This window comes from Notothenia rossii (assembly GCF_949606895.1).
Source record: "Notothenia rossii genome assembly, chromosome: 5".
NCBI classification, from domain to species: Eukaryota; Metazoa; Chordata; class Actinopteri; order Perciformes; family Nototheniidae; genus Notothenia; species Notothenia rossii.
In genome coordinates this window covers 73,257,934-73,280,951 of record NC_136903.1, presented here as the reverse complement: position 1 = coordinate 73,280,951, position 23,018 = coordinate 73,257,934, and the positions used below count along the sequence as shown (strand labels likewise).

The 23,018-nt window shown below is 39.5% G+C and overlaps 2 protein-coding genes across 16 annotated transcripts in view; one reads left to right on the top strand and one right to left on the bottom strand.

Annotated features, from left to right (window-relative positions):
• The window catches only part of ampd2a (adenosine monophosphate deaminase 2a), a gene marked incomplete at its 5' end in the record, with an annotated part of 31,833 nt that extends 16,809 nt beyond the window's left edge, over nt 1-15,024 (top strand). For 10 of the 12 annotated variants that reach the window (XM_079685678.1, XM_079685677.1, XM_079685680.1 and 7 more), the window contains 17 exons: nt 1,845-1,960; nt 3,277-3,407; nt 3,904-3,972; nt 4,918-5,029; nt 5,134-5,320; nt 5,997-6,135; nt 6,215-6,304; nt 6,992-7,121; nt 7,297-7,491; nt 7,785-7,916; nt 8,009-8,172; nt 8,690-8,816; nt 8,912-9,075; nt 9,165-9,285; nt 9,831-10,004; nt 10,103-10,213; nt 10,732-15,024. In XM_079685678.1, coding sequence (XP_079541804.1) covers nt 1,845-1,960; nt 3,277-3,407; nt 3,904-3,972; nt 4,918-5,029; nt 5,134-5,320; nt 5,997-6,135; nt 6,215-6,304; nt 6,992-7,121; nt 7,297-7,491; nt 7,785-7,916; nt 8,009-8,172; nt 8,690-8,816; nt 8,912-9,075; nt 9,165-9,285; nt 9,831-10,004; nt 10,103-10,213; nt 10,732-10,947 — 2,378 coding nt within the window. In that variant the 3' untranslated portion in view covers nt 10,948-15,024. The remainder of the gene's footprint in view (nt 1-1,844; nt 1,961-3,276; nt 3,408-3,903; nt 3,973-4,917; nt 5,030-5,133; nt 5,321-5,996; nt 6,136-6,214; nt 6,305-6,991; nt 7,122-7,296; nt 7,492-7,784; nt 7,917-8,008; nt 8,173-8,689; nt 8,817-8,911; nt 9,076-9,164; nt 9,286-9,830; nt 10,005-10,102; nt 10,214-10,731) is intronic. The other 2 variants (XM_079685673.1, XM_079685675.1) reach the window with 1 other exon arrangement.
• A 2-nt stretch (nt 15,025-15,026) lies between these two features.
• On the bottom strand, nt 15,027-22,286 carry eps8l3a (EPS8 signaling adaptor L3a). 4 transcript variants are annotated; one of them, XM_079685688.1, is made up of 20 exons: nt 22,123-22,286; nt 21,443-21,530; nt 21,269-21,342; nt 21,119-21,183; nt 20,872-21,030; nt 20,107-20,256; nt 19,953-20,017; nt 19,757-19,869; nt 19,498-19,673; nt 19,304-19,409; nt 18,724-18,797; nt 18,544-18,618; nt 17,549-17,694; nt 16,962-17,106; nt 16,789-16,838; nt 16,609-16,705; nt 16,389-16,493; nt 16,098-16,183; nt 15,472-15,604; nt 15,027-15,383 (listed from the first exon to the last, which is right to left on the bottom strand). In XM_079685688.1, the coding sequence occupies exons 2-20, from the start codon at nt 21,505-21,507 to the stop codon at nt 15,372-15,374; spliced, it is 1,896 nt and encodes a 631-aa protein (XP_079541814.1). In that variant the 5' UTR covers nt 21,508-21,530; nt 22,123-22,286; the 3' UTR covers nt 15,027-15,371. The 4 variants fall into 4 exon arrangements, with proteins under 4 accessions (XP_079541814.1, XP_079541812.1, XP_079541811.1 ...); XM_079685686.1 differs by having other exon boundaries at nt 16,098-16,186; nt 21,443-21,526; XM_079685685.1 differs by having other exon boundaries at nt 16,098-16,186; nt 22,123-22,285.
• Between the last annotated feature and the right edge of the window lie 732 nt (nt 22,287-23,018).

The following is a 23,018-nucleotide window of genomic DNA, read 5'->3' as shown; positions in this document are numbered from 1 at the left end:
GAAAGCTGTACCTCACATCCTTTAAAAGTTGAGTGAAATGTTTTATGCTCATATTAGTATACTGTGGAGCGTCCCTCTGTCCATCCTCCACAGCCTTGTAGGTAGACAGCAGATGGCGGAGACTAATTGTCACAGGCCAGACACAGAACCAATTATAGAAGAGAGTGAACACACCACTCCCAAAGCCATAGACTTATTACGAGGTAGTGAATTACAGTGTGGGCGCATAACTTTGGAACCCTTTAAATGTGAAATTCTTAAGAAAGTACACGATCAGTGCATATTATGTTCTTCTGTATCCCTCAGTCTCCAGACAAAGCTATTTTGTGTAGAAAACACTGTTGTCTTTTATTTAATCTTGTGTGTGTTTGTGTGTGTGTGTGTGTGTGTGTGTGTGTGTGTGTGTGTGTGTGTGTGTGTGTGTGTGTGTGTGTGTGTGTGTGTGTGTGTGTGTGTGTGTGTGTGTGTGTGTGTGTGTGTGTGTGTGTGTGTGTGTGTGTGTGTGTGTGTGTGTGTGTGTGTGTACTTGCTGGTTGGGGTAATTATTTACTGTGTGTATGCCCATGTGTGATTAAGTGACACAGTATCTATTGGTACAGCTGTCTTTCCTTAAGCCGGCTTCTGTTGTTGGACATACAGTTCTCCAGAGGTAATCATAGTTATGAGCTATTTGCATTTGTTTATTTTCTGACTGAATGTTTGCCACTAGTGTCTTTTTGTGTGATGTCTTCAGTGTTGACACAAAAAAAATGGGCTTATGTGTTCATGTTGCTGTATGAAGGAAACAAAGGACTTTATTTAGACAAAAATTGCTCAATCTTGAAAAAACATTGATTGCCTTTCTTTATTTGTGTGTGAGAGTGACATCAGTGTGATTGTCTGCGATTGTAGTAGTTCGCTTTGTCTGTTTTTACAAACAATATTTGTGTCTCTGTTTTCAACAGACTGTGAAATGATGAACAATTGTTAGTTTGTAGAGAGATTGGCATCAATGGCACATGATGCTGTATGCAGTTGGCTGTACACTGTGACTCCTTTGAGACTTGAAAAGCCCACTTGTATGTATGTTGGTGTGTGGAGAAGTTCTGTGGATTGTTAATCCTTTCCTGTCAGCGCTACAACATACACATAACTTCTTTATAGGGTACTTTACATTCTCAAAATACTCAAAGTGTACAACACAATCTGCCATTGATGCCAATCCCTCTACAAACGTTTGTTTCACAGTCTGTTGAAAAAGAATACGGATACATTCTTTCTCCAACAGACAAAGCTTACTGGAACCAACAAAAGAGACAACATTGTTAAATAAGATATTTCCTAAGCAACATGAGGATCAATATAGATTCTGCATTGCGTGGCTCGAGTTGCAGAAAAATAATGTCATTACCTCTGGCTAAAGGGAACCTACTGAAAATGTAACCTTTTCATGCGCGTAGATGAAAACGATAAAAATCTGTAAACCAAAATGTGTAAGTGTCGAGCTGATATGTGCAATATTCCAAGATGAAATGGAAAAATCACATTAGCTGTGGTTTAGGGAACCAAGAGGATGCTCTTATAGGGACTGCTATTCAATGTTGTTATAGTTTTCTATCTGTGTTTTTAACTTTTGTTTTATTTTTATGTATGTACCACAACACCAAGTAACATTCCTCGTATGAGTTAACCTAACCTGGTAATCGACCTGTTTCTGATTCTTCTGACTTCTTACAAAAATCCCTCATCCCTGCAGAACTCAAAGTCATCATCTTTGTGTAAACTGGGCTCCGGAGATTAAAAAAATAAGATTTTAACATGAGATGTGTAACTATCACAAACCGTTCCTCTGTCTCTGCCCATAGACCTGAGCGGTGCATCTGGAGTGAAGCCCCTGAAGCCCCAGAGATCCACTTCTCTCACACACTACCCAATCGACCTGCGAACATCCATGGAGGAAAAGTACAAAGAGATTGCCGAGGTAAGAATTCAAAGCCAACCAGATCACACGAGATCTTTTAGATACAGCTCATTTCCAGCCATTCAGATATTTGAATCAGCTGTTACTGGCTGATGTTTGGATGTTGAATTAGCTAGAAACATGTTGTTAGTAGTTAACTCATTTGAAAATGTATATTTAACCACCTGCCGATGGAATCCAGAATATTTTCTTAAAGTGTACAAAAACATAGGAACTAGAATGGCTTTCTGAAGTTGCACACCTCCTCTGTCAATCTCCTTTAAGCGTGTTTAAAGCTGCTTTTGAGTAGTTGTTCCGACTTAAAGGGGACCTATAATGCAAAATGCACTTTGTGATGTCTTTTAAACATACATATATGTCCCCGGTGCGTCGAGGAACTCACGCAGCGTCAGAAAATAAAACCCTCTCTCTTTCCCTCCGTACCCAAATCTTTTTAAAACGGGTGTACAACGAGCGGATACAGATTCCATCCGAACTGACGTCAAATCGGCAGCGGACCCACAGAAAGTTGCTATCAGAAACAATGCCTGACGTGTTTTGGACGTCTTTGTTTACATTAGCAAGCCTTGCTAACACTCAGAGCTAACCTGTACTGAAGAGCACATATGTTTAAAAAGCAGGACATCAAAAAAGAACTCACCTTGTGATAAACCTGCAAGAGAAAAAGCATTTGAGCTCCATACTATTTCAGAAATAATCATTGATGTGGTTTAAACAGGATGGCGTTTTATCACAACCTAATTTAACTTTATCTCCGGTAGAATTCTGATCAGGCATTAGCTCCGCCTCCTCTTCTTTTCTTTTTTTCAAGCTAAGGACCAAAGATCCGCATTTCTCTAACAGGGCTTCAAAAGAGGGGTTTGAGCAGTATGAGGCATGGCTACAATGGGTGAACTGTTTGGTATTTTGAAAAAAAATACCAAACAGACATGTTTTATATAGGTATGGCCCTACAACATATGTTTCAAATATAGCATGATAGGTCCACTTTAAGGAAGCGTTTTCTTAAATTGATCGAGTCAGAACCTGTTATTTGGATACCACATGAATGCAGCAAGGAAATAAAAAGAGGATTTTTTTGTATCTGCTCCATAATGTTATGAGTTCTTCTTTCTTTCTCCCTTTACACGTTTCTATGAAAAATGGGCAAGTAGTTGTAATCCTGTTGAGTGAGAAATGTTTCAGAAAAACAAACGCAAAATGGCAGGTGGTTTTGTGTAAACCCTAGAGTCCATAATATGTCTGTAGTTCCGTGAAAATTGACCTGTTCTAATTTATGACGCCATATAACATTGTACAACCTATGTTTGCACAAGGAGCTGTTCACACGCAGCATGGCAGATAGCGAGATGCGGAGCGCTCCATATGAGTTTCCGGAGGACAGCCCCATCGAGCAGCTGGAAGAACGACGGCACCGCCTGGAGAGGCAAATCAGCCAGGACATCAAGTGAGGAAATGCAGACGCACAAACACATCTAGTTAAATGAATTCATACCACTATTTCAGGAAGAGATCTCCCTGCCCCCACCTTTTACAATCAGTAATGCACACAGGTTTATCAGCTTCTGCAACCAGCAACTTGGCTAGCTAGCAGATTGTAGCTGTCCTGTTGTTAATCTTCTCTTACACACACTTTTAGAAGGAGGTGGGTTCTGTCTTTGTTCTTGGGGTTGATGGTATCTGCACCACAGAGCTTTTTGTTATCTGAACCTCATCTCTGTTAGCCCCTGTTTATCACTGAGGGTGTGCCACTACTAGCTGATGATGTGTTCTCATTGTGCCAATCTCCTCAAACTTAATGCAGAATATTCTTTTTGTGCATATGTAAATATAAACCTGTGTTTGAGGATGCTCATTTGCGTGTGTGTGCTTGTGCATATATATTCTTCTCACTGCCTCTCTGCATTGCCCTCACTGTCCTGCGCCGCTGCTTATCAACCAAGGCTCGAGCCCGAGATCTTGCTCCGCGCCAAACAGGACTTCATGAAAATCGACAGTGATGCAGACCTAGAGTGAGTGAGACCGCTTCAGTATGCATGCTTTGTGAAGTGATTTTCTCGTTGGTGGTTCATTTTCTTTCAGTAACTCTCTGTGGCCCAATTCACATTTGGCGTTGAAAGCAGTTTTGTATCAGATTGTACCTACATATGATTTAACCTGGTTAGATTTTTAACTGGTATCAATATACAATACCATATAGTAATGTGTCTCCTGTCGCACGAGCACTTTTTGCCTCAACGCCCAGGCTGACCCAGCACCGAGCTACACTGGGATTATTTTGTATTTCTCTAACAGGCTTTTCCCTTGTTGCTGCATAGAGATGGTCTGGGCTGTTAGTTATCTGTCTCGACACATGTTAGAGCCCAATGCTGCCAGTTGTTGTATGTTGATTGAAAATGGAACAATTGTTTTCAACTTGTGTTATATATGGATGTCATTTCATGTGTTTGAGGAGCACTATCCGATTACAAGCAGATAACACTAAACACATTTGAATGCAAGGTCTAAAGAGGGGCCAATTTTTGTTCTTGCTTTCCTAGAAATGTCCATGGTAACCTCTTACGTGGAGGCTTTTTAATTGATTATTACCATAAGCATACATGACTGTCTCATTTAAGTATGTATCAATAACCCCTGAGATATCATCAGCATACTGTATTCAGATGGGCCACATCTTCCCTCTGCTGGTGACTCGGTAGATGTAGAAATGTTATATTGTTATATTGCTTTCTTATTAACTCTCTTATTAATTAAATGTCCTAAACCCTGACACATTCTTACAGTCCTGGTCATCGTGCAGCTCGTTGGGCAAATTATTAAGGTTTTTGCTATTTTGTAGATCAATTCATCTTCATATCAGAATAATGTATGAGATGTCCCTGCTACTCCTTTGTGTCTTCACTTATTTGACCTTTCTCCCCTTTTTAAAAACCTCATTTTTCTCTCTGTATCTTAAGGTTCTTGCAGGAGCTGAGTTTGGACAATGTTGATAATTGCTTTAAGAAGAGGGAGCTGCCACTGGAAAGAGAGTACCAGCGAGTTTCAATATCTGGAGAGGATAAGTGCGGGGTGGGGACATTTTATTCATATGATTTGTTTGAATTTTCATTATCAATTTAACTCCATTAAAGTAAGTTCCCATTTTCATTTTCGGGGTATCAATATCTTCCCAGGTTCCCTTCGTTGACCTTGTAGATGCTGCAAAGTGTGTGGTGAAGGCGCTGTTTATCCGGGAGAAGTACATAAAGCGATCCATTCAGAACTTTTGTAAGACCACCGCTCACTCCCTCCAGGAGCTGGGGATGAAGCCTCTGGATCTGGCCGACTACGACGATATAGCAGAGACTCCTGTAGATGCCGGTAACTGATGCATACATCAAAACTTCTATCACAGTTGGGATCAGGAATTAGAAAGTGTATTTCAGAAAGGACAGAGCTGCATGTTTGAGGCAAAATATTCTTCAGTCAAAAGGTTTTGTTGAATTCTACAAAGATGATTGTTGTATCCGATTGTTGGATGGTTTTATGAATGATTGTAGTCATAACATTTGATTTTCACGATTATCTGGGCCAAAATGATTATCAATAACAATAGAAAAATTTAAAATAAAGATGACGCTTTCAGTCTTAATTGTGTTAGAGCTTGAAAAGTTTGACAGTCGTTAAAATAAATCTACATAAATGTGCATTGACATTGAGTCAGCTAGTAAAAGCCAGAAAGAAGGTTAATAACTTTCATAACTAATCTCCTCCTCCACACCCTGAACCTGTGGGCAAAACAAGTGACGAAAAGTGATTGAGAAAACACCATCAGCTGTCTCTTTTTATTTAAATGTATTGTTATTCAGCTTGCCAAATTCTAATCTAGATCTTATTATTAAAAGTAAACACAGCGGTCACCAGGGACCACTATGTGATTAAAGAGCCTCACACTGTGTTTGTTTTGTCTGAGCAGTTTCCACATCATTGTTAATCATTATCCGATATTTATTTGTAGCTTGGAAGACATTACTAATATCAATTTCTCTTTTTCCAGATGCCCCTGTGCACCCACCGGTCTCAAAGAATCACCCCTATGACAAAGACCCCAAGTATTTGCCGACAGACACAGGCTATGGTTGCAAGATGGTGGGTGGAGTAGTCCATGTATACACCAAGAAAACCAACATGGACAAGTATGTGTTGTACCTGAAGGACAATGAGTGAAAATATAGTGAGTCTTGTGTTTTACTTGGACCTGTTCTCCTTCAACAGAAGCACAGAACTGGACCTGACCTATCCTGACCTGACTGAGTACATTGGAGACATGAATGTGATGATGTCCCTCATCATCAACGGGCCAGTGTGAGTATTTTTCAATACCAGTATTATACACAGATCATTGGACAAAATCAGGTTGTCGTCGGGTAGGGAATATGTTTAAACAGCATGTCGGTGTACAGGCTAATTTAATATGGACATTGGTAGGAAGCTTCAGAGCTTTAAGGCAGTGAGCTCAACGTAATGTGTGTGTGTCACTGAGGGTGAATTCAAAAGAAGGTGTTTGGGAAATGAATATAATGCTTTGAGATGCAGTACTAAAGCTCAATGAGTCAATTTAGCACTTTAGTAAATGCAAAGCTTTGTATTGGTTTTTGGTTTTTCAATAACGAATGTATTTCTTTAAGAAAAAAAAAATATATATATAATTTAGTTTTTGGGAGAAGGGGTGGGATTAAATAAGTGTAAACTTCTTCCTACCCCTTTTCAGATGTCTAATTAAGTAGATTATTTGTTTATACATAATTTAGAGTCATATTTTTGTATATCAATTTGACACTGATTCATTTTGTATTGTATAATAATTCTCATGTTAAATGTTTGTATTATTGTTTTACACATTCAAAATAAATCTAATAAAAAGAAAACCTAATTAAAAAAAGCTCCCTTTTTAGATTTCGCTGATTTTTATTTTCTTTCCTGATGCTGACATCCCTAGGTTAAATGCTCAGTTTTTATTTTAAATTAGTTTCATCTGTTTGGTGTCTACAGGAAGTCTTTCTGTTACCGCCGTCTGCAGTACCTGAGCTCTAAATTCCAGATGCACATCCTCCTGAATGAAATGAAGGAGCTGGCGGCTCAGAAGAAAGTTCCCCACAGAGACTTCTACAACATACGAAAGGCAAGAGCCAACGAATGACATATTAAATGCATCACTACTATTCTGATTACATCAATTGACCCTTGTGGGTTGAAAGCATTAACAAAATACACATTTGGACTCTTTGAACAAGCCCAAGGAATGTGATCCGAGGTCATATCTGCCTCTCACCTATTCCTCTCTGTCCTAACCGCAGGTGGACACACACATACATGCATCGTCCTGCATGAACCAGAAGCACCTGCTGCGATTCATCAAGAGAGCCATGAAGAAATATCCCGAGGAGATCGTTCACGTGGACCGCGGCCGTGGTCAGACCCTGAAGGAGGTGTTCGAGAGCATGAACCTGACGGCCTTCGACCTGAGCGTGGACACTCTCGACATGCATGCGGTGAGAAGTGGGAGCAGCAATAAAGAGTATCTAACTAAAGGTTGTGTACAAAGAGATATTGCGTAACTATTGAAGAGTTGTATTGGCAGGAATAAGGAACATTTCAAGTCTAACTTTAGATCTAAGACAATTCACGACTAATTTCCAGCAGTTTTGTTCCGTTCATTTTGACTTTATTTTAGAAATGTAGATTAAAATGGAATCTTCCTCCTCACATATTTTAACTTCATTCCTGGTGCATGAGCGTTGGTAAAGACAAAAACGATGTTTGACTGGTTGTGTTTACTTATCAGGATCGTAACACATTCCATCGGTTTGACAAGTTCAACGCCAAATACAACCCCATCGGAGAATCCATCCTCAGAGAGATCTTCATCAAGACTGACAACCACATCGAAGGAAAATACTTTGCACACATAGTCAAGGTGTGAAAAATGTCATATTATTGATAATATTCACTTCATCCAAACCATTTATCAATGTACAAACACACTTCTTTATTGACATCTCTATCCAGGAGGTGATGTACGACTTGGAGGAGAGTAAGTACCAGAACTCTGAGCTCCGCCTGTCCATCTACGGGCGCTGCCGGGACGAATGGGACAAGCTGGCTCAGTGGGCCCTCAAACATCGAGTTTACTCTGATAATGTGCGCTGGCTCATCCAGGTGCCTCGTCTTTTGTAAGTACTCGCTCTAACTCACTTTACCAAAACTAATTAAATTAAAACAGAAAATGCTTATAATGTTTACTTTTCGCTAGCAAAATGCAGAAAGCTGTTTTTTAGACAAATCACATCCAGACAGAACACATTAAAAATAGATTTATATAAAAACACAGTACACTAAATAAGTTAAATTAAAAGCAACACCAGCTAAATAATATTATATATATATATATATATATATAAAATGCTGTAGTCTGAAGTACAGTAGCAAACTGGCTGCAAAAAATCTAAATAAAGTGGTCAGTCTTTCAGGTTGAGGTATTTAACGGTAACAGCCAGGACAAAGGAATTTTAGTCGGAACATTTCTGAGGTCACGTCCCTTTATTAGAGAGTAGATGCATATCATAAGACAAGTTAAGGACAACCTTCTTAACTAGTGTCAGCACACATTATATCTCCTAGCCTTTACAAAGAAAATTCACACACAATCATCTCTATGCTAACAACACATGTCACTGTTCTCCTCTTCAGTGACGTGTACAAGACAAAGAAGCAGCTGGCAAATTTCGAGGAGATGTTGGAGAATATCTTCATGCCTCTGTTTGAAGTCAGCATCAACCCGCGCAGTCATCCTGAGCTGCATCTCTTTCTGGAGCACGTGAGTACCCCTTTACAAGAAATCGATCCAGATAGTTCACACTAAAAGAAACTAACCAATTCTCTTTTGTCTTTGTGTGGCATGTTTGTCTTCAGGTGGTGGGCTTCGACAGTGTGGACGATGAGTCTAAACCGGAGCACCACATCTTCAACCTGGACAGTCCGCTGCCAGCTGACTGGACAGAAGAGGACAACCCGCCCTACTCCTACTACCTCTACTACACCTATGCTAACATGACTGCGCTCAACCACCTGCGAAGGTATAGAACTGCCATACATTTATAACACCCAGAAATCATTGACCAGGCCTTGCATCCACTCAATTTGTCAATATATTTGATTGACACAGGCGCAGAGGCTTCCACACGTTCGTCCTGCGACCTCACTGTGGGGAGGCGGGGCCTGTCCACCACCTGGTGTCAGGCTTCATGTTATCAGAGAACATCTCCCACGGTCTGCTGCTCAGAAAGGTCAGGACGGGTCCGACTATAGAGACCAGTGTGGTTATGCTTGGTTCTACCATGTTGACTTACTAGCTTTCTCTGAATTGTATTTCTCTTGGTTTTGTTGATATTATGGATTGTCAAAAATGAGATGTTTGTGGTGATTACCATGGTGATCCTAAATTAAGTGAAGTAAAGCACATTATTAAAAAAAAGCCCTCAAAACTCCTTTTCACTCTTTCCTTCAACTCCTAATCCACTAAACCCTCGCCCGTATTCCACCTAGCTAGTTTTTTTTCTTTACCTGCTTTTAAATCGCTTTGAGCACCAGGGAAAGCGCTATATAAATAACATGTATTATTATTATTATTATTATTATTATTATTATTATTATTATTATTATCCCTGACATAGAACAGCTTCCTCAAGACCTGAGGCTGTCAGAGAGCTCCTGATTTGATTATTTAGTAACTATTCAAACTATTCTGTCACACTGTGCCTTCGCTTAACAAGTGAAATATAGGGTTTGAGATTACATTTGGCATGCTCTCTCTCTATTGGATATCCATTAGGCTCCGGTGCTGCAGTATCTTTACTACCTGGCTCAAATTGGCATCGCCATGTCTCCACTGAGTAACAACAGCCTGTTCCTCAGTTACCATCGCAACCCGCTGCTGGAGTATCTGTCCAGAGGCCTCATGATCTCTCTGTCCACCGACGATCCTCTTCAGTTCCACTTCACCAAGGTCAGTCTGAGTCAGGTTTGGCTTTTAGGTAAAAATAGCATGCAGATGATCAGAAGTGCTGATATGACATCTCTCTCTCTGTGCTTGTCTGGCTCCAGGAGCCTCTGATGGAGGAGTACAGCATCGCTGCTCAGGTGTGGAAACTAAGCTCCTGCGACATGTGTGAGCTGGCCAGAAACAGTGTCCTCATGAGTGGCTTTTCACACAAGGTAAAGAAGTTTACACCTCTTCTCATTTTGTGTTTTTCAACAGAGGACATAGACTCACCTGCACAAACGAATGCAACAGCCCTGTCCTAATATGATCCTTTTATCAAGTTTATAATGTTCAGTTGTTAAAAATACTTATTTTTTATTATCCTTATATATATTTATTTTTTTCTACCGACTTTGCAACTTTTTTTTTTTTTTTTCTGTTCGCACAACCAGATGCCAAAGCAAATTCTTTGTATGTGTAAACCTACCTGGCAATAAACTTGATTCTGATTCTGTTTGTCACATTATATGAAATAAATTATGTTATTAATTAAGCAAGGTTTTCTTTTTCTTTTCCGCAGCAAATTTCCGAACAGACACATATTGGAAATCTATATTTTTACTTTCTCACTTGAGAACATATTAAAAACGTAATAAACTGAAATATTAACAGCTTTTAGCTTGGCTCATAATCTCACGTGATTGACTGACTGTCTCAAGGCACCCACTCATGTATTTCTTCTTGATTTCAGGCCAAAAGCTACTGGTTGGGCCCCACCTACTTTGACGAGGGTCCTGTGAGCAACGACATCCGCCGTACTAACGTCCCTGACATCCGCGTGGCGTACCGCAGCGAGACCCTCGCTGAGGAGCTGCAGCTCATCACCCAGGCTGTCCACACCGAGGAGCTGGACCCAATCAGCGAGGAGGACGCTCTGTCCATGGGCCCTATCCCGGGAGATCACTAAAGTCACAATAACCTGTGAACCCCCAGCCCGGTGGTCCACCCAGCATGACACGGAAGAGACGTGGTGGGAGGGAAATTCCGTTGCATCCCACATACAGTATAAACACCACAAACCATCCATATTGAAGTATGCCGTACACACAGATACCAAAAAGCCAAGGACAAAGTGCTGCTAGAGCCGTTCAGATTCTATGTTCCTCTGTTGTTTGTGTTAGTCATTATCAGGCTGAAGTTATGGATATCTAACCTGTTATTGTTAACGCTCCTAGCTCTGTCATAATCAAGTTTAGCAGAGAAGACCAACACACGTGTTTCTTTTGAATTAAAAAAATGAGAAACACTGGAGAGGTTTCAGGGCGATGCTGTCTTTATCTCTCTGTCCATGAGTTTGACATCCTGTCCAGTCAGCAGTATGTATTAATACACCAGACGCATTACTCAGCATGTAGTATCTGTGTTCTACTGAAACACTGACAACCAGCACATTGGGACTTTCTTCACATAAACCCACTCTGAACGCAGCTGACAACCTGGTGCCTCTTCTCTCTTCATTGTACAAACGTATTCAAATGATTACCCATTCAGTTTTTATGGAATGATAACAGCTGTAGGTTGGATTTACCCAGAAGATGGTTTAAGCTTCTTCAGGGCGTCCTAAGGTTTGGAGATGTACTGAATCAGAGAAGAGAGAGCACAGCTTCTGGTACTTTGTTGTGGTTGTCAGATCATTTATTTTTAAAGAATGTTTTTGTCCAAAATGTAATGAGCTCAGAAAATGACTTCCTGGTCGTCCACTGCAAACATTCCAGGAAGCTAAAACTTGTCTTTTGCTGCAAATATAATCCAGTAAAAGTTCACAATCATCCCGTTTTGATGGTGTTCATGAGAAGAAAATGGATTTGAACCATAGCACAAATATTTATGGATGAATTTCGCATCGTCTGAGGAGAAAGCTCTTAGTGACCTCACTGTGACATCTATCACTCATTCCTTCTATTGTAGACAAATCACAAAGTTTCGTGTTCACCGCTGCATGCAGTGCACTGTACATATGCAGCAGGACAAGACTTCGCAGTGCCTTTTCCTTTTTAGCTTAAGCCTGAAAATCCCACTTTTTCTTTTTGCATTTTCTTTTTCTCAGTCGTCTACAGTAGGCCTCCAAGCTGTTGTAACTTCCCCACCGATGGAACTGACACCACCTAGCTGCATGCTCGGTGTGAAGAAGCTTGGCCTTTGTTTGACGAAGACATTTTGTTTCTATTACTCTGCTTCTAAGTGCTTTATTTGCATGCCTGCATGAGTAATGGATGGCAGGCGAGAATTAGTTATATACAGCAAGCTGTAATGTGACGTTTTAATTCATTCAGGGCTACACCAGCATTTGAAATCTGTTTGCATTAAAGAGATTTCAATTAAGCACTGTTCACCATGTAGATACAAGCCAACCATGCTGGGACATGGTCCAGATGTTTGCATGGTTCTTGTAGCATTTTTTTTTTTAAAACTCGCCCCAAATCTGATCAAAGCTGTGATCACAAATTGTGTTTTACACTCATCATATTATTTCTCTACCTGCCAATGGACACGGGCCAACTTCCATCAAACTGTGAGCATTGTTAAGATGATTAGGATGAAAGATGAGAGCTGAATTTGTTCAGCAGGAATAAAGTGGAAGTAGCTTCAAGTGTTCAAGGGAGGCACCATAGTTGTGTGCTTGGTCGTTGGGTTTCATGTATAGAGCGTATTTTTTAAAAGGGGATATAAAGAAAAGAGATTTTATATTCACAATATATTGATGTCAAGGTTTAACACTTAGTAGTGTTGCTGTTTACCATTGTGAGTTACCATTATGACATGAAGATAGTCGCTCAATAAAGGCTGTTCTTTTATTTAGTTAATCAAGCCATTTCATATAACAGTATACAGTATGTACATGTTACATACTAGGGACGGGAACGATTAATCGTATATTCGAAATTATTCAGGTATTCGAATATGAGAATGTGAGTTATGAATATTTGTATTGTAATTATTATTATTATTTTTATTTTTTTTGGGAGGGGTGCCTAAGTTGATTACATATTATCAAATGGAATAATTCAATGTATACGACAGTGCCATAGCTAAATGTGTTAGGTCTAAAGGTGTGTTTTGCTCCGCTCACCGGTCCCTCACAGCGGGCAGAGCTGCAGGTGCTGATCTCTCTCTCACGTCCGGTTATACTTCACTCGCGTTTATGTCCAAATTCATCAGATCTAGCTAGTTCAAGCTAATGATATGGCTGTTGCCCCTCCCTACACGCAGATCACGCAGACTCAAACCTCATCTTATGCCCAAATTCCAGCTTCTCTACAGCTGGCCTGATTGTGAATCGCCTCCGCACCCCTTCTCTCCCCTGAGTAGACATGCTCATATTCTTAAACAAGAATAAGTATTGAATAGCTGCATTCTGTGCATAGGCCCTGTTACAGGTTGTTGATCTCTGTTGTAATAGGGTTACATTACCCTAACCCGTTATGTTGTTCGTCTATGATCCCTCTTTAATTTAAAAAACAAGTTATGTTTTAAGCATGAAAGCTGTAGGCCTATAGCTGTCAACTGTTCAAACTGTGATCATCAATTCAATACATTTGACAAATTCAACTTGGTTTCTATACTTATTTGAACATGTATTTATTTATTTTTCAAAATTAATTAATTATTTTTTCTTTTTTTGTAACATTTTTTCCCACATTTTTTTTTTTTTTATAGCATATGTACATTTCGGTTAATCGGTTAACCGTTTCTTTGGGTGTCGAATATTCGAATATACATTTGCTTTCAAATTCCCCCTATTACGGTACATACATCTTACTTTAAAGCCAACAGATGTCGTTACAGCAGTTGCTGACCTCCACACACACACACACACACACACACACACACACACACACACACACACACACACACACACACACATACACATACACATACACATACACATACACATACACACACACATAAAACAAACCCCTTCTTTTAAGTCACATCAATATACATTGTCTGTGTTTTTGATTAGGAACAACTAATTTCCTCCATTGATCTTGACTTGCCCAATAACTTCACACACTTACCTCTTACAACAATTTTAATTAGTGTTTTATTCTTTGACGTACCGGCTGTGGTGCGTTCTTCCAGGGACTAGAATCTGTACTGAACTTTCTCCATCCATTCACTAACTGTTGTGTTGTGTGCTTATGACCCCGATGGTTCACTTTGTTCTAACAGTCAGCACAGAGCTACCTGTCTGCACAACACTGTGCAGCCTATACCTCACAAATACTTGTCTCCAAACGTTCTCTGTGTTTGTGTGTCTTCCGCAACAGCACAACACCATTATTGGATTATTTACACGTTGAACAATCAACTGATATTTTTCCGGTTTATCGCAATTGTTTGTTTGGTCTATTATCATCAGAAAGTTGTGAATAAAGCCCATTATGATTCCTTGACCCTGGGCGTTGAGGTGTTCAAATTGTTTGTTTTCGTCCATACTACAGTCCAGTTCCCAAACATATTTGCTTTACTTTCATAGACAATGTGAAGAAGCTACACATCTTCACATTTGAGCAGTTTGAACCAGTAAATTGGTCATTTTAACCTTTTAAAGTCCAGCGCATGAGAAGTGATGCACATAAAACAGAACAGATGGGACCATTTTAAGATGCTTTTATCTCTAAGTAGTAACACAGCAATTATTTGGATGCCATCACAAAAACCAGTACTAGTTAATCAAATATATGCGCTACATTATTCATATATTTATAATTCACACTGATTTATGTGTGTTTTACTATCTTTATCACTCATTTATTACATTTGTAATGCTCACTCAAGATATATTTCTGTGCAGCTTGTATTTTTCTCATTGAAATCTTTGTTTTCACAAAATCTCGTCACTTTTTCGACATTTTAATTTTATGGCCATGGATCTGTAGCCAAATGATTGCCTGAAATGAATTGCCAGTGTTTAACAGATGCCTTTGATAAGGTTCATGTTTAATGTCTGAACGAAATAAAGCATGTTTATTCACTAAAACGTTGTGTGCCAGAAAACTTTTATTTACACGTTACTGAATGAACACATACAGTACATAAGGCTGTTTACATCGTGTTACATCATCGGACTTTGTAAGACATTGTACATAGTATTGCTGGGAACATTGTGTAAAATCACCTCCACTGATTAGATTACACTTTGGATTTACAGCAGATTTCTCAACCAAACAAATACTATATATGAATTCAAAATGAGATTGTATACAAGGATTCAGATAATAATATGCTTAACAATCTCTCACTTATTTAAAAGTATACAGTATTTAGTGACATGGACCATGGGGAGTTCTTGTTCTCCTTCTTCTTTGGTTTTCTCTTGTTGGTCTCTTATGTGGCAACCTTGGGTATTCAAACAAAAAACTGTTAGACGTGCTTTTGTATTCACACCAGCATTACTCAGTGGACACAGATAAAGATGGTAACTTACACTCATGGCGGATTTGACTGCTTGTAACTGGAAGAAGACTCGTCCTCCTTCCTCGAGACAAACGGTCTTCAGTTCCTCTCGGCTCATGCCCAGCAGCATGGAGCCGCTCAGCCCGCCCAGACAGCGCACAGTGCTGCAATAAAACGTATATTAGTCTGTCAATCACTTCTGAATCTCTGAAGTTCATTTGGTGGAAAAAGGTCAAATTTCTGCTCTAATATTAAAGGGCAGTGGGTGAAGTTTGGTTACTCATAATTTATTTGATGGTGAAAATGGTTAAACTGAAGGGAGCACGGTCCATTATGTCCTGACTTTTTATCCATATTAAGAGTTGAGCTCTAAAAACACTGGTCTCATTACCCATAATGCATCTTAAAAGTATTTTTCATTAGACACTCCTGCTTCTTATATGCTCACTTCTTTGTAAACCACATCCAGTATTACAGGCTTTCTGTTCAATCCCATTCCAAGAGAAAACAAATAACCCTGATGATACAAAATGAGTCCCAACATCTTCAATTAACTGAAGAGAAAACGCCTTATACTGTAGGTTGGAGTAGGTTATATCAAATTAAATGAAACGTGCTTTAATGCCTATGAAAGGAGTTTAATAAATGTGTACTTACATTTTACTAAAGCCTTTGTCTTCCAGCCAAGCTTTCACTTCTGCAGGCTTGGATTTCTTTGTGAGGACAGGAGCACCCCCAGGCGCCTGCTGAAAAAAGGAATGATATTGCTCTGTTTTTACTGAAATATAAAGATGAGTATATAGAGAGAGTAATTCAAGGAGACTCTGAGAAATATGGAAGCAGGTTATGGAATAAAAATGTTCAAAGTTGTGCATGAATACCAATATTTCTGATTGAGGCGTCTCATACTAAGTCACAGAAGACCTGCGGTGTGTTTGTGGTGCTCACCTCCATCTGTTGTTCATCATAAACCTCCAGGACATTATTGGGAACATAGCCCTCCTGCCCTGCGCTGTCCCTCACTTTCCACCACTGCTTCGACATGTCCAGCAGCTGTAGATGGAAATCAGAGCCAGTGTCTTAATGAGTTGTGTTCATTCTCTGTTATCTTTTGTTTGAACCCTTTTGTAACCAATTCCACTCAAACATTAGGAGTCGGTTCACTCACCTGAACTACTTCTCCTTTTCTCACGGTGAGCTCTCTTTGGTTTCTTGAGATGAAGTCATACGTAACATACATGTCACGCGGTGGCGACTGACCAAAGCTGAAATACACAAAGGGCATCTAAAATGTTAAACTTCGAACAATCGCCTGGATTTTTATTTATTCTTTATGGGTTTGTTGTACCGTGATGATTTTTTGGGGCGATGAGCTGGTGTTATACTCTTGGCTGGAGCCTGCACGAAAAAAAAAAACATGGTCGTGTTATGTTTGAATATTTCCTCCCTTTTTCTCTCCCAAACCACCTGTCTCTCTGTGCCGATGTTGAACTGAATGTCTGATCTGGAGGAGTAGCCTACCTGGTAGGGTGCAGGTTGTTGACGCTCCTCTCTTCTCATTGGTTCACTGGCTTCAGGTGCTGCAGTCACCTCAGGGGCCTGCCAGCCGTCAGAGAACTCCAGAGTGTATGTTGGGATGTCCTCGTCGTCTTCTGGCCATTGGGTGCTGATCATATTGTCAAAATCATGACCGATTGTTATCTTGACACTTATCAGTCTGACATATTTTAGTAAACCAAACTGAAGTGATGGAAGAAATACTCAAATACTATACTTAAATAAAAATATCAATACATCAAAGATAAAGCTAATTACAAGATACATTCTGCCTAATTAGGTAAATGTACTTAAGTTTTATAAGGCAGGAAAACTAACAGTATCCAAAGTAAATATATATTTATGTAGTAAAATCTGAATTGTACTGTTGTAGCCCTTTTGAACTATTTTGTGTCCATATGTGTAGACACTAACTTAAAGTAAAAATCCTTCAAAACTGATCTTTGAAATGTATTAAGTTACTTTTCTGAGATGGGGCTAATGTTTTGGTCTCATGCAAATGAAAAGAGAAAGCTACAGTTCATCAGGTCCCACACTGTCCGTTGTCTCACCTGGGGATGTTCCAGGCGTCTCCCAGAGACTGCCACAGCTGGTCCTCCTCTGTGGACGCCTCCTCACTCAGCAGACGGATACACTGAGGCGTCAGCAGCGGCGCCACGATGGTCTTCATCAGATCTTCAGGGCAGTGAGATACCAGCTGGTGAGGAAACAAATAATTAAGAAGGCATTAGTTTTGTATTAGACAGGTGCCACAGAGGGCGATCATGATGGTCAGACTGCTGAACATGAACCCTACGCTGTCCCATACTGCCTAGTTGTTGTCGTGTGCTGTGCTGAAGTGCAATTCTGTATTCACTGTATTTATTATTATCTGTGTATTTATTCTTATTTATACATTTCCCATCTATTTACCTTTATTTTCGTATCATTTATTTTGTACATACTTCTGATAATTGTGTATATAACTGACTGTGTTGCACTCTGGTTAGACCCTCCTTAATTTCGTTACACTGTGCTTGCATTTTTGTAATGACAATAAAGTAATCTAATCGAATCTAGTCTATGAGTCCCCTTCTAATGTCACATGCAGGCTAATTAGAATATAACACCCAAAATTGGTTATCTCCAAATTTGGCTTATAAATATAACGTTGCAATAGGGCACCATTATTTTCCTGTAAATCAATTGGGAGGACTTGAAGATACTGGTGCCAAAACAAAGCGTTTAAGAAAGAGTGTTTATGAACATTAAAACATGTACTAGTAGAAACACAAAGTACAAGTATGAACTGGAAAAATGAAATTGTGCTCAATAACAACAGAACATAGTAATCTAGTATTCAAAAGAAAAACTAAAACCTCATCAGATCCTAAAGATACTCAATAATATGAAGATAAATAATAAAGTATGTGATATAAAAGGGTTTTAAATGCATGCTCATTATCAATTTATTTTAATTTTTTTTAAAAACATTATCTGTTTATAAGTTATTTCGTATTAACTTAATTATAAGGGAGTATTGGAATTACGAGATGAAGTCACTTACGAATGTTAATATGGAAAATAAGGAGTGAACAAATTCAGGAGCGCTGGGATTGTTAATCCTTCCATTGAGCTCCCCCTGTCAAGAGAAGTATTTCACTGTTACACAAACTGTACTCTACAGAATGAACAGTAGCAATACTGAACATGATTATATAATATGAATGTGATTAAGGACACATACCACCAGATTGAAACCACATTTGATCTTATGGAAACACTCTTCAAACTCTGCTGCAGGTGGCATACCGTCTAGGGCTAAAGAAAACAAATAGAAACACGATGACTCACAAGTTTTCAGAAGTCATCCAAAATTGTGCTGTAGATGATGTCATAAGTAAAGAAGTCATAGCAACACAGAATTCATATAAATGTCATAATACAGTATGACTCAAAAGTTTCATAACACATGTCGCAGTGTATTCATAACTGATGATATGTTGTATCAAAACTCATTTAGAGTCTGTAATATGTTAATAATGTTTGCACAATAACAATATAGAAATTGATAATATTAAGAAACTGTATGTCCTTTTGGTGTCCAAGGAGGGCATGAATGATTCATCCTGGTGTACAACAGCTGCAGTTATGTAAGCATCTCCATGTATGTTCTATTGATGTTATGTGTGAACAAAACAAAAAAAAGTTAAGAGAAAAAAAGTAAAAAAGAAAAGAAAAACTAATTTAGAATATTCCAGTATTGACTGAGTGCTATCATTTAGAAACAGTCTACATGTCTGCCTTTCTTCACCTCATTCATTTACCTTTTCCTTTTTTCTTTTTCTTCTTTTTCTTTGCATTTTTCGCTACTACTGCAGATACTTTTCCCATGAAGATTGCTATGTCATCTAAAATATGATTCAAGATGTCCTGTAAAGAAGATGGATAAAGAAAGTCATTTTCACATTCTAAAATTCTTAAATGAGGCATTCATAATGATGATCAAATATACACTTACTACATCCCTGTCCAGGTCTGTGTATGGACGTTGGCTCGACAGAGGTTCTTCTTTGGTGGTGAAGGGATGCGGTGACGGTGCCCTCTCTCTGGGAGGTGGGTCCTCCTCTTCCTCCTCCTCCTCCTCCTCTTCCTCCTGATACACAACTGGTTGAGGCTCAGGTACGTCATCCTCCTCTATAAGTACAAAGAGACAGACGGTTGGTATTGATTTTGACCTCATAAGCAATATCAAACCCTTATGTATCTCACAGACTCACCATAGTCAGGAGCCGTCCATCGGGGGGGCTTCTGCTGTTTTGGTTCAGAGAAATCTTTGCTGTCACTCAGGTTTTCCATTCTCTGATGTCTTGATATTGGTCCTGCATTGCTGCTTTAAAGAATGTTAGAGACCATCAATCAATATACACACATACAGTAGTTTCAGGTATGTCTTCTCTGACTTCAAGCTCTTACCTGATGCCTAAGTCATGTTTCCTGCGTGACAATGCTGCTGAGAGATCCCTTTGGACATAGTCAGCCTGTAAGCAGCAGGAAAAGATGTACCCACTTATTTTGTTTCAGTTCATAGCAGTTGAAATAACAGCCATTTTTAGGGTTTTGTGCTCACCCTGACATCCTCACACTGAAACATGAAGACAGTGGTGGTGTGTTTCCCCTCGGGCCGGAAAGACACTGTGAGCAGGGAGTTAAACACGCCGGCGTCCAGCACCGCCTTCAGCTCCAGGATGTCACAGAAGGACATGGACTCCAGCTCCTCCTGAGAAAACAGGCTGTTATTCACATGAACCACGTCATGGACCACATGCATAAATGAAGGCAAAACCCAGCTGCTTTTGTCCATCATCTTCAAGTATTTAAAAATAAGTTTCTTGTATCAAAGCACTCTCAATTAAGAAAGAACTCCAGATAATACAGTTTATTAGTGAGATTCTGGGCAGTGACAAAGCTCTACAACAACTTTAATTCTCCTTCGTGCAATTTGGGACATTTGCAGAAAGACAGTCTTAATTATAGAGGTGTATGTCGTCTGCGTAGATGTTCAAACAGATTTGTAGTTTGAAGAAAACTGAACTTACAGACAGCATGTACACTACTGAGGCAGGTACATTAGTAGTCTTTGAACAAACAGGATTTTCCTCCTTTGTTCACTAAAAACCTCTACATTTGTTAAAAGGGGGTGTGATTGACTTGAATAGTGTTCAGTTGAACTAAGATCTGGCGACTGTGAAGGCTGTAACATATGATTCACATCTGTTTGCTATGCTGGTTTAATCACCCAGTGAACCTTTACACCCTGGGTGGGGTCCTCCTCATCCTGGAGGAGACTACTCCCAGCTGATGTGTGTATCTGTGGGCATCACACGCTGCTGACCTTGGTTTCGCTGTCTGTGAGCAGCAGGTTGGCTCCTCGCACCTCCAGCCTCATGTTCTGACCCCAAACTCGGCCCATACCGTCCAGAAGCTTCAGCCGCTCCACACAGTCCCCCACGCCTCTCAGCTCCTTCCCATCCAGGTCACAGGTGAACAAGTGCTGCAGCATGGAGGGATTCAAACACAACATCAAACAAGGCATGATTCATAGAGGATCATATTTGTTTGGAGATTATTTCGAAGGTTACCTCCACTCTGTACCGTAATTTGTCCATCATCTTGTTTAGTGACTCTGCATACTCCTTCCTTTGCACTGTTGATCATAAACCAGAGCTCTTATTATTTATGAAGTTTAACTGAACAGGTGTAACCACTCTTCATGTCGAGTTTTAACTTACAATAAACTGACATGGCACTGAGCTTCGACACATTTGACGCCTGCGATGACACATCATCCGTGTTGGAGAAACCACTGTCACAGAAAATAGAACAAAATACAATATCAATCATCTGCTGATGAATAAATGAAATAAAACAATCAATCAAAAACATAAAGATTGTGAAATGCATACTTGGACTGGATGGATCCAGCGTAGCTGCTGGTGTCGTTGTCAAAGGGACTGTTGCTCCTGAACATCTTGTCCACTCTCACACACCTGCCTTATCATAGATGACATTAACAACACACACCGTACATTATGTCAGTGCTACGAGCTGCGTCAGAAACTTGCCTCTGAAAAAAAAATATGGGATTTAGGGAGTTTGTATTCCATTAGTGTTCATTAAAGCTGGTTGTAGCTTTGAGAACATTGAGTTAACAAATGTACTCAGCTAAGTGAGCCTTTGCTCAAACAACACCTGGTTGTTATCGGTGAATGGAAAATTAATGAATGGGTCTTGAAATCATAAACTGGTCATAGTCACCTGGCAACACAAAGAGATTGACAACCTTACGACAAAAATGTCGATGAAAACAGTCCAAAGGTAAATGCTCTGTTTGAATATAATAAAAATAAACGCAACATACTTCAGTACGAATCGTTAGGCTAATTTCGGAGTAATCTGAAAAGTGTTGTTCTGTTCTCAGATTTCTGATTACTTTGAGGAGTATGTGGAAGATTATTCTGTAGATGTTGTTTGAATTGTGTTAAATGAAATGCGTACACACAGCAAGCCTTTACTATAGACTGTTTAAACAAACAGCGAAGAAATATCGAGTGTATTGTGGAGATTCATGTTCAAAAGCTCTTACCTTTGATGTCTGCTAGATGAATGTTGTTAAAAGATTTACTGTTTAGTGTGAAAAGAACTCATATTTTAATCCTGCTCAGTCCTCCCTCAACGTCTTCCTTATAAAGGAGAATGACAAAGTCCACATCAGTAGCACAGCGATCTGTGGGACACTGAGTCGACTCAGTTAAGGGTGTGAGACCTTTAGTGTGGCATCCCATCCGAGCAAAGGTTACCAGATACGGGGGAAATCACCCTGGAAAAGCTTAAAGGTCTCCAGGTCTATACATAGACTTGAAATGCCTTATCAGCATTTTTCTCATTTTCCATCTTCCATTTTTGTGAGATTACAAGTATTGAGCAACAAGGCTCAGTCAGCTCATATTTATGTATCTTCCTAATCTAAAACGACGATTAGTATGGGCCTATAAATGTGTGAATCCTGTCATAGATAACTGCCTACAACACGGCAGGTACATGTTATAGTGAATAAAACAGATCTACAGAGAAAGAAGGGATAAAATGTTCAGTTTATTGCTAAATGTATTACAAACTTCTAGTAAGGGCAGTCATATCTTTGTAACACTTTCCTTCTGTTGCAATTTCTCAATAGCAGCGTATGACAGTCTCTTTTGAATCTACCACGTCCAGTTTTGTATTAATCTAATGTACATATGGAGCTGATACTAAAGAAAGAGCTCTTGGGAAAGATAAACAGAGAGAGAACATTTGAAACGTCTAGCTGCAGCACTTCTTATCTCCGTCACACCGTTTAAACTGCTTGGCAGACTGGCTCCACAATAAAACAACCCCAGGCCCTTCCTTGTTTTTTATGTCACTCTGCCAAACATGAACCAGAATACATTCCTCAATGATGTAATGGACACAAGGTAAACAACATGCTCATATTTAGCCCAA